At 38.2% G+C, this 11,805-nt stretch overlaps 1 protein-coding gene across 1 annotated transcript in view; it reads left to right on the forward strand.

Moving 5' to 3' along the window:
* The window catches only part of SSPN (sarcospan), a 150,252-nt gene extending 139,223 nt beyond the window's left edge, over window positions 1-11,029 (forward strand). The window contains exon 3 of the mRNA XM_053719090.1: window positions 9,875-11,029. Within this exon, the coding sequence (XP_053575065.1) occupies window positions 9,875-10,240 (366 nt within the window). The 3' untranslated portion in view covers window positions 10,241-11,029. The remainder of the gene's footprint in view (window positions 1-9,874) is intronic.
* Window positions 11,030-11,805: the final 776 nt, after the last annotated feature.

The raw sequence follows: 11,805 nt of genomic DNA on the forward strand, positions 1-11,805 counted from the left end.
TGTCGGGTTTGTCGCTCGTATTACAAGTTGAAAGTAAAACGCACTTACTTGAGCACTATCGAAGTTAACGCGCATCAGGATATCGCATCTTCAGAGCTGTAGTTAACTGGTTTGTAAAACAAAAAAGTGTCACAAAACACATCAAAAATACATTACAAAGTACAGTAACACTCAAAATAACACTATCTGATAAAATAATTTAAAGAAATGATTGCACAAAAAAGTTATAAGGGCTCAAAGATATGATATATTATGTGTTAGAAAAAAAGGCAGGCAAAGGGCTTAGAGCTTTATATGTATAAATATGTATAGCTATCTATCTATCTATCTATCTATCTATCTATCTATCTATCTATCTATATATATATATATATATATATATATATATATATATATGCTTATTTGTATTTGTGTATTTATATATATACAGTGCAGAATTATTAGGAAAGTTGTATTTTTGAGGATTAATTTTATTATTGAACAACAACCATGTTCTCAATGAACCCAAAAAACTCATTAATATCAAAGCTGAATAGGTTTGGAAGTAGTTTTTAGTTTGTTTTTAGTTATAGCTATTTTAGGGGGATATCTGTGTGTGCAGGTGACTATTACTGTGCATAATTATTAGGCAACTTAACAAAAAACAAATATATACCCATTTCAATTATTTATTTTTACCAGTGAAACCAATATAACATCTCAACATTCACAAATATACATTTCTGACATTCAAAAACAAAACAAAAACAAATCAGTGACCAATATAGCCACCTTTCTTTGCAAGGACACTCAAAAGCCTGCCATCCATGGATTCTGTCAGTGTTTTGATCTGTTCACCATCAACATTGCGTGCAGCAGCAACCACAGCCTCCCAGACACTGTTTGATGATGGACCACAGGTTCTCAATGGGGTTCAGATCAGGTGAACAAGGAGGCCATGTCATTAGATTTTCTTCTTTTATACCCTTTCTTGCCAGCCACGCTGTGGAGTACTTGGACGCGTGTGATAGAGCATTGTCCTGCATGAAAATCATGTTTTTCTTGAAGGATGCAGACTTCTTCCTGTACCACTGCTGGAAGAAGGTGTCTTCCAGAAACTGGCAGTAGGACTGGGAGTTGAGCTTGACTCCATCCTCAACCCGAAAAGGCCCCACAAGCTTATCTTTGATGATACCAGCCCAAACCAGTACTCCACCTCCACCTTGCTGGCATCTGAGTCGGACTGGAGCTCTCTGCCCTTTACCAATCCAGCCACGGGCCCATCCATCTGGCCCATCAAGACTCACTCTCATTTCATCAGTCCATAAAACCTTAGAAAAATCAGTCTTGAGATATTTCTTGGCCCAGTCTTGACGTTTCAGCTTGTATGTCTTGTTCAGTGGTGGTCATCTGTCAGCCTTTCTTACCTTGGCCATGTCTCTGAGTATTGCACACCTTGTGCTTTTGGGCACTCCAGTGATGTTGCAGCTCTGAAATATGGCCAAACTGGTGGCAAGTGGCATCTTGGCAGCTGCACGCTTGACTTTTCTCAGTTCATGGGCAGTTATTTTGCGCCTTGGTTTTTCCACACGCTTCTTGCGACCCTGTTGACTATTTTGAATGAAACGCTTGATTGTTCGATGATCACGCTTCAGAAGCTTTGCAATTTTAAGAGTGCTGCATCCCTCTGCAAGATATCTCACTATTTGTGACTTTTCTGAGCCTGTCAAGTCCTTCTTTTGACCCATTTTGCCAAAGGAAAGGAAGTTGCCTAATAATTATGCACACCTGATATAGGGTGTTGATGACATTAGACCACACCCCTTCTCATTACAGAGATGCACATCACCTAATATGCTTAATTGGTAGTAGGCTTTCGAGACTATACAGCTTGGAGTAAGACAACATGCATAAAGAGGATGATGTGGTCAAAATACTCATTTGCCTAATAATTCTGCACACAGTGTATATATATATATATATATATATATATATATATATGTATTTACAGAGATCTCCCTGCTGAGTAGCAAAAACCATGAAACAGCTGTCCTGGGATTGGTCTGAATCACTGTACTAACGCTAACTAAGATTAAAAGCTGTGTAATACGGCGATGCTATGGCATAAAGGGAAGTCTGCCTTAAAAAGCAGGCTAAAAGTAAAAAAGTGAGTCAATGTTTACCTCATTTGCATATCTCACCCAGAATCCATTGCTGCATTGTAAACAATGTATTCAGAGAGTTTCTGTGGGAAAAGCAAGTCTTCGGACTTGTCTAGATTACTAAACACAATGAGTTATTCTCTCTCTCTCTCTCTCTCTATATATATATATATATATATATATATATATACTATATATATATATATATATATATATACTATATATATATATATATATATATATATATATATATATATATATATATATATATATATATATATATATATATATATACACTGTAGGAATAAATATATATTTTTCCAAAAAAACACAAAATATATATAGAAATATGTATTAATGAATAAATAGAACATTTTCATGTCTGTTAGCGCACTTGAGAATATGCGATCAGGGTTGTGCGTGAGTATGCTGTTAATCTATTGACTTCAATGGGGGGAAACGTTGAAGCGCACAAAATCCTAAATTCGGCTTTTTGAGCTCATCGGCTTAGCATTCGAGCATAGACAGTTTACTTTCAATTTATAATACGAGCACTACCCAACATGCATAAAACTCTTACTTCTAGCGGAGTTAGCGCCCAAGCGGGAGTGATAAACAACGCTGCACTTCTTGGGGAATAACATTTTCAGTTTAATATCCCTTTAAGTAAAACCTATTCTTTTTAGATTCTATTTAAAACAAATCCATTTGTAAATGATATTAGTGAAACTTAGTGGTCTTTTCAGACAACATTGCTGGGGTCTGTCAGCTGTAATTTGCTAGTGCTTTTTGTGCATATTATACTCTTTGAAACTTATTATTCTACCATTATATATCTAGTAGCCGATTTTGTATTTGGAGATTATTTGGTAGATTAAAGAATGTTTATGCAATTTAAAATAATTTCAAGCTTCTGAATAAACTATTATTTTAAACTACCTGAGTCTTCAGTAAATAGTTGCACAAGCAAGGGGTTAATAGGGAACGGAGGACTCAGTGTTTTGATCATCAGCTAATGAGACTGATAATTGGTTATCGATTACTCTGTAGCGGGGATAAAATCAATTAGATCTGAGAGTTACTGCTGGTTTATGTGTCTGTATTCTCTAGGGAAGACTTTGTGAGTTGTCTGGGTTAAGTAGTTCTTTACCCTTTTATTGATTACTTTGCTTGGGTCATTATATTTCTTTAAAGGATAATGAGCCTTCTAGGAATTTATTATGAAAATAAGTAATTAACACTTTCATATTTTTAGTAGCAACTATATGAGATCCCAGTAGGGCACTGCGTAAAATCACAGATTGCTTAAAAAACTCCACCCAAAATCCTACAGATAATGCATTTCAGAATAAGGAGCCGTAGTGGGTACTTTATTTACAACTGGAAAACTATCATAAACCAGCAACACGTTATATTAATTGCTACGGTAAATGTCACTATACTATATTCATTGAAAAATGTATTTGCCCAGTTTGAACAGATCTAATCCAGAAATAAATCAGAAATGATCTGAATATCCAGTATCCACATGACATGACTGGGCATTTGCTGTCCAATGATATCTACCAAATAATTGTACCCTGCTTTACCAATCAGCAACAGTTAACTAGCATGAGACTCTAATGTCCCTCCCCTGAGGATCCACTGCTCTATTTTTGTTGCCTGCAGTGTCCGGCTCCTCACTCCTATTCCTAGGTTCAAAGTGTGGGGAGGGAATTTTGCAACTATTTGTTCTACATCACATATAGGGCCAGATTACGAGTGGAGCACAAAATTGCGCTTAATCGAGTGCGATATTTGTGCTCCACTCATAATACCAGCGCACCCAATTGTGCAATGGTATTTGAATTGGCTCACAATGCGAATGCAATCTCGTGTTTGCATTGTATGCAAGCTTTGCACTCAATAGAGCATGCTTCCATAGTCTACAATGGGAGAATCTTACGCAGCGAAGGGGGTAAGTCCCGCAGCGATGGGCAGCAGATCTTAAATATATATGAATATATATATATATATATATTTATGTGTTTATATGTGTATAAACACATATTAACACATACATATATATGTATAAAATCATATACATATATATTTATAGAGAACACACAGTTCCCCATAGAATGCTATGTTAAGGCACATTTCAGAGCCGTCTTTTTCTAATACACTACACCCGCAAACTTTAACTGCAAAAAACTGCTTTGTACAGTTCTTTTATAATGGCTGGTTATTTAGCACATGCCCGTAAATTAGCGCTCAACTGGTGATCTAGCCCTTATTTGTAGGCGTGTTAAGTTGGTTTTGCTCTTTCTTGTGCTGAAGAGGTCATTTGTGGGCCAGTGTATAGACCGTTGACTGTGAGTGTTTAAACGTTATATCTAACTTTCAGATGGGGAATTACGAAAGTATAATTTTAGGTTCACAGTATATAGACACAATGGGGTCTATTCATATATGTGCGGACAGACATGATCCGCTATAGCGAACCATGTCCGCCGCACATCAATAAATGCAGACAGTATACGTTGTTGGCATTTATCATTGCACCAGCAGTTCTTGTGATACCGGCCCCTGCAGATTTGCCGCTAGCAGGGGGTGTCAATCAGTCCGATCGTACATGATCAGGCGGATTGCTATACGCCGCCTCAGAGGCGGCGTATGAGTTTAGGAGCAGTGATCTTAAGACCACTGCTTCTTAACTCCTGTTTTCGGTGAGCCTGAAGGCTCCCACGGAAACAAGGGGAACAGGGGCCATTCAGCTCTTGTTAAATAGACCCCAATGTAACCACAATACACAGCAACATTGATGAAATAAGTAAATTGGAAATTTGTTTAAAATTGTATGTTCTATCTGAACTTGGTTTAATGTCCCTTTAACTATAGTTGTCCTAACATTCTTAGGCCTAGATTTGGAGTTCGGCGGTAGCCGTCAAAACCAGCGTTAGAGGCTCCTAACGCTGGTTTTGGCCGCCCGCTGGTATTTGGAGTCAGTGATTAAAGGGTCTAACGCTCACTTTTCAGCCGCGACTTTTCCAATACCGCAGATCCCCCTACGCCATTTGCGTAGCCTATCTTTTCAATGGGATCTTTCTAACGCTGGTATTTAGAGTCGTTTCTGAAGTGAGCGTTAGAGCTCTAACGACAAAACTCCAGCCGCCTGAAAATAGCAGGAGTTAAGAGCTTTCTGGCTAACGCCGGTTCATAAAGCTCTTAACTACTGTACCCTAAAGTACACTAACACCCATAAACTACCTATGTACCCCTAAACCGAGGTCCCCCCACATCGCCGACACTCGATTAAAATTTTTAACCCCTAATCTGCCGACCGCCACCTACGTTATATTTATGTACCCCTAATCTGCTGCCCCTAACCCCGCCGACCCCTGTATTATATTTATTAACCCCTAACCTGCCCCCCACAACATCGCCGCCAGCTACTTAAAATAATTAACCCCTAATCTTCCGACCGCAAAGCGCCGCCACCTACGTTATCCCTATGTACCCCTAATCTGCTGCCCCTATCACCGCCGACCCCTATATTATATTTATTAACCCCTAATCTGCCCCCCACAACGTCGCCGACACCTGCCTACACTTATTAACTCCTAATCTGCCGAGCGGACCTGAGCGCTACTATAATAAAGTTATTAACCCCTAATCCGCCTCACTAACCCTATCATAAATAGTATTAACCCCTAATCTGCCCTCCCTAACATCGCCGACACCTACCTTCAATTATTAACCCCTAATCTTCCGATCGGAGCTCACCGCTATTCTAATAAATGGATTAACCCCTAAAGCTAAGTCTAACCCTAACACTAACACCCCCCTAAGTTAAATATAATTTACATCTAACGAAATAAATTAACTCTTGTTAAATAAATGATTCCTATTTAAAGCTAAATACTTACCTGTAAAATAAACCCTAATATAGCTACAATATAAATTATAATTATATTATAGCTATTTTAGGATTAATATTTATTTTACAGGCAACTTTGTAATTATTTTAACCAGGTACAATAGCTATTAAATAGTTAAGAACTATTTAATAGTTACCTAGTTAAAATAATAACAAATTTACCTGTAAAATAAATCCTAACCTAAGATATAATTAAACCTAACACCACCCTATCAATAACATCGCCGACACCTACCTTCAATTATTAACCCCTAATCTTCCGATCGGAGCTCACCGCTATTCTAATAAATGGATTAACCCCTAAAGCTAAGTCTAACCCTAACACTAACACCCCCCTAAGTTAAATATAATTTACATCTAACGAAATAAATTAACTCTTGTTAAATAAATGATTCCTATTTAAAGCTAAATACTTACCTGTAAAATAAACCCTAATATAGCTACAATATAAATTATAATTATATTATAGCTATTTTAGGATTAATATTTATTTTACAGGCAACTTTGTAATTATTTTAACCAGGTACAATAGCTATTAAATAGTTAAGAACTATTTAATAGTTACCTAGTTAAAATAATAACAAATTTACCTGTAAAATAAATCCTAACCTAAGATATAATTAAACCTAACACCACCCTATCAATAAAATAATTAAATAAACTACCTACAATTACCTACAATTAACCTAACACTACACTATCAATAAATTAATTAAACACAATTCCTACAAATAAATACAATTAAATAAACTAGCTAAAGTACAAAAAATAAAAAAGAACTAAGTTACAGAAAATAAAAAAATATTTACAAACATAAGAAAAATATTACAACAATTTTAAACTAATTACACCTACTCTAAGCCCCCTAATAAAATAACAAAGCCCCCCAAAATAAAAAATTCCCTACCCTATTCTAAATTAAAAAAGTTACAAGCTCTTTTACCTTACCAGCCCTGAACAGGGCCCTTTGCGGGGCATGCCCCAAGAAGTTCAGCTCTTTTGCCTGTAAAAAAAAACATACAATACCCCCCCCCAACATTACAACCCACCACCCACATACCCCTAATCTAACCCAAACCCCCCTTAAAAAAACCTAACACTAAGCCCCTGAAGTTCTTCCTACCTTGTCTTCACCATCCAGGTATCACCGATCCGTCCTGGCTCCAAGATCTTCATCCAACCCAAGCGGGGGTTGGCAATCCATAATCCGGTGCTGAAGAGGTCCAGAAGAGGCTCCAAAGTCTTCCTCCTATCCGGCAAGAAGAGGACATCCGGACCGGCAAACATCTTCTCCAAGCGGCATCTTCGATCTTCTTCCATCCGGAGCGAAGCGGCAGGATCCTGAAGACCTCCAGCGCGGAACATCCATCCGGACCGACGACTGAACGACGAATGACTGTTCCTTTAAGGGACGTCATCCAAGATGGCGTCCCTCGAATTCCGATTGGCTGATAGGATTCCATCAGCCAATCGGAATTAAGGTAGGAATTTTCTGATTGGCTGATGGAATCAGCCAATCAGAATCTAGTTCAATCCGATTGGCCGATCCAATCAGCCAATCAGATTGAGCTCGCATTCTATTGGCTGATCGGAACAGCCAATAGAATGCGAGCTCAATCTGATTGGCTGATTGGATCAGCCAATCGGATTGAACTTGATTCTGATTGGCTGATTCCATCAGCCAATCAGAAAATTCCTACCTTAATTCCGATTGGCTGATAGAATCCTATCAGCCAATCGGAATTCGAGGGACGCCATCTTGGATGACGTCCCTTAAAGGAACAGTCATTCGTCGTTCAGTCGTCGGTCCGGATGGATGTTCCGCGCTGGAGGTCTTCAGGATCCTGCCGCTTCGCTCCGGATGGAAGAAGATCGAAGATGCCGCTTGGAGAAGATGTTTGCCGGTCCGGATGTCCTCTTCTTGCCGGATAGGAGGAAGACTTTGGAGCCTCTTCTGGACCTCTTCAGCACCGGATTATGGATCGCCAACCCCCGCTTGGGTTGGATGAAGATCTTGGAGCCAGGACGGATCGGTGATACCTGGATGGTGAAGACAAGGTAGGAAGATCTTCAGGGGATTAGTGTTAGGTTTATTTAAGGGGGGTTTGGGTTAGATTAGGGGTATGTGGGTGGTGGGTTGTAATGTTGGGGGGGGGTATTGTATTTATTCTTTTACAGGCAAAAGAGCTGAAATTCTTGGGGCATGCCCCGCAAAGGGCCCTGTTCAGGGCTGGTAAGGTAAAAGAGCTTGTAACTTTTTTAATTTAGAATAGGGTAGGGAATTTTTTATTTTGGGGGGCTTTGTTATTTTATTAGGGGGCTTAGAGTAGGTGTAATTAGTTTAAAATTGTTGTAATATTTTTCTTATGTTTGTAAATATTTTTTTATTTTCTGTAACTTAGTTCTTTTTTATTTTTTGTACTTTAGCTAGTTTATTTAATTGTATTTATTTGTAGGAATTGTGTTTAATTAATTTATTGATAGTGTAGTGTTAGGTTAATTGTAGGTAATTGTAGGTAGTTTATTTAATTATTTTATTGATAGGGTAGTGTTAGGTTTAATTATATCTTAGGTTAGGATTTATTTTACAGGTAAATTTGTTATTATTTTAACTAGGTAACTATTAAATAGTTCTTAACTATTTAATAGCTATTGTACCTGGTTAAAATAATTACAAAGTTGCCTGTAAAATAAATATTAATCCTAAAATAGCTATAATATAATTATAATTTATATTGTAGCTATATTAGGGTTTATTTTACAGGTAAGTATTTAGCTTTAAATAGGAATAATTTATTTAATAAGAGTTAATTAATTTCGTTAGATGTAAATTATATTTAATTTAGGGGGGTGTTAGTGTTAGGGTTAGACTTAGCTTTAGGGGTTAATCCATTTATTAGAATAGCGGTGAGCTCCGATCGGAAGATTAGGGGTTAATAATTGAAGGTAGGTGTCGGCGATGTTAGGGAGGGCAGATTAGGGGTTAATACTATTTATGATAGGGTTAGTGAGGCGGATTAGGGGTTAATAACTTTATTATAGTAGCGCTCAGGTCCGCTCGGCAGATTAGGGGTTAATAAGTGTAGGCAGGTGTCGGCGACGTTGAGGGGGGCAGATTAGGGGTTAATAAATATAATATAGGGGTCGGCGATGTTAGGGCAGCAGATTAGGGGTACATAGGGATAACGTAGGTTGCGGCGGTTTACGGAGCGGCAGATTAGGGGTTAAAAAAAATATGCAGGGGTCAGCGATAGTGGGGGCGGCAGATTAGGGGTTAATAAGTGTAAGGTTAGGGGTGTTTAGACTCGGGGTACATGTTAGGGTGTTAGGTGCAGACGTAGGAAGTGTTTCCCCATAGGAAACAATGGGGCTGCGTTAGGAGCTGAACGCTGCTTTTTTGCAGGTGTTAGGTTTTTTTTCAGCTCAAACAGCCCCATTGTTTCCTATGGGAGAATCGTGCACGAGCACGTTTTTGAGGCCGGCCGCGTCCGTAAGCAACTCTGGTATCGAGAGTTGCATTTGCGGTAAAAATGCTCTACGCTCCTTTTTTGGAGCCTAACGCAGCATTTGTTTGAACTCTCGATACCAGAGTTAAATTTATGGTGCGGCCAGAAAAAAGCCCGCGGAGCGTTAACAGCCCTTTTACCGCCGAACTCCAAATCTAGGCCTTAGTGTATCAGTTCTAATAGCTAAAATAAAAGTTTTTTTCTCTGGAGAGTTTGAAGCTTTAGTGAATGTTTTAATAAGTGCAATGTAATTAGCACATTGTTAATAGGGGGACTTATCATTGACTACTCTCTCCTCTCTCTTCCAGTTGGCATATTTCCTGCTCAGTGCCCTCAGTCTGATCGTCTGCGTCCTGGCAGTGGCTTTTGCTTCATACCATTACTCAAATATCACAAAATTCGCCTGTGAGCTGATAGAGAGGACCTGTCAGTGTACCCTGGACTCATCTGACCCTCTCAGCAGGACCTTCCTATACCAGGATGTGACAGACTGCAGCACTGTAACCAGCACACTCAAACTGTATGTGCTCCTCCAGATGACACTTAACCTGCTGCTTGCTCTGGTGTGCCTGGCAGCCTGCTTCGTCATGTGGAAAGATAGATACCAGGTGTTTTATGCGGGTATGTGGCTCCAAGGATCCGCTACAACTGAAACCCAGCAACATAAAGTATAGTGCTTTATAAACAGCGCCCCCTGGGTCCTACAGCCGCAATACCACTGAGACACTGGCAGATATAGCACTTCATGCCACTTTTGTCACTGGCATATAATATGTTTGGCAATACACTAGCAACCAACCTACTCAGAGCAAAGTCTATGCAGCCATATATTTACAATGAGTCAAGCTAATTTCTAAACATATCCCATAAAGCAATGTACATTGTATGTATGTTATTGTTATCAAATAGTATGTTAATCTGTATCAGTGTTTTCATTTAGTTTCTCAAGTAACATAACAAATACAGATATTTCAGCCATATGAGTATCGCTTTCTAAAAGTGCAAACTGCAAATACTTTATTGTGGTTCCAGACCTGTTACAGATGCGCATGTGCAGTGCTGAGTGAGTAACAGTCACTAAGGTGTCAAGGGAGAGACCCACATGTATCAGATTGTGAGTGAAAGAGCAGACCTTGGGCTGGTACAATGTCACTGTCATGGGCTGCTTCACTACTGATGTTTCCAGACCTCCCTAAATTACAAAATGTTGAAAGAGAAGTTTGCATGTACTACATTGTTAAATGACATGTTTTCATTTTAAAATGTATTCGTTTTTTCCAAAACATGTATTTCTGTACTGATCATTTTTTTGTATTTATACTTGTGAGGTGTGTCACTGTTGAGAAATAAACTAGTTGGAGTTTTGCTTACCAGTCAGTGAGCAATCAGTCCTCAAAGGTCAGTACTGCACAAACACATCATCTTAGTTTCAAAATCAAAATAAAGTTTTTACTGTAATCTTATTCATGTAAAAGATATGTGTAATCCATGCTCATTAATATGAATTATAGGAATGTTGTGTCCATTTAATAACCTTAAACAAACGTAACTGGGAATGCACATTGTAAATATGCAGCTGGCGCTTTTGGGAACTATAGGGTTAAAACTCATGTGATATATTAAAGTATGAAGGTACCAGACTGTAATCCTGCATCACATGAAAACCAGCCTGAGTATGTGTCTTTCACGGGTGAGGGGTCTAAAGTTTAACAAACGCCAGCATAATTAACACTAATGGATTCTAACTGTGAAGTCTGCAACAAGGACGAATGTTCCGGTATTTAATAGAAACTGAATATATTGTAGGAGCTACAAGCAGAAAGAAGGGGCACAATTATTTATTTTTCAATCTTTTTTTCTTTGCAAAGCATTCTGGTATGGGTCCTGTGACTTCTATAACAAGATAACACTTATCACATTTTAACATTTAAAAATAATTCCAAACCAACATGGGTATTTATAAGCTGCCCCCCGACATGTTTGGCTCCTATGTAAACCCAGAAGTATCTAGAATTCTCACCCTGAGACTAATTCTTTAAACTTCTTCACTAAAGAGATCCATCAGAGTTGAAATTTCTATAAAAAGTGTGTAACAAAATTTAAAATAAAGAGTAAAATTATTTAACACATGCAAGAGCAAAAATGTATGTAAGTTTTTAGTTTTGTTTTTAAATATTTGGTTCAGAACAATTTCGTCCATGTAGGCATTCGTTTCACATGAAAATTAGATTTGGATTCA

This window comes from Bombina bombina, chromosome 6 (assembly GCF_027579735.1).
Source record: "Bombina bombina isolate aBomBom1 chromosome 6, aBomBom1.pri, whole genome shotgun sequence".
NCBI lineage: Eukaryota > Metazoa > Chordata > Amphibia > Anura > Bombinatoridae > Bombina > Bombina bombina.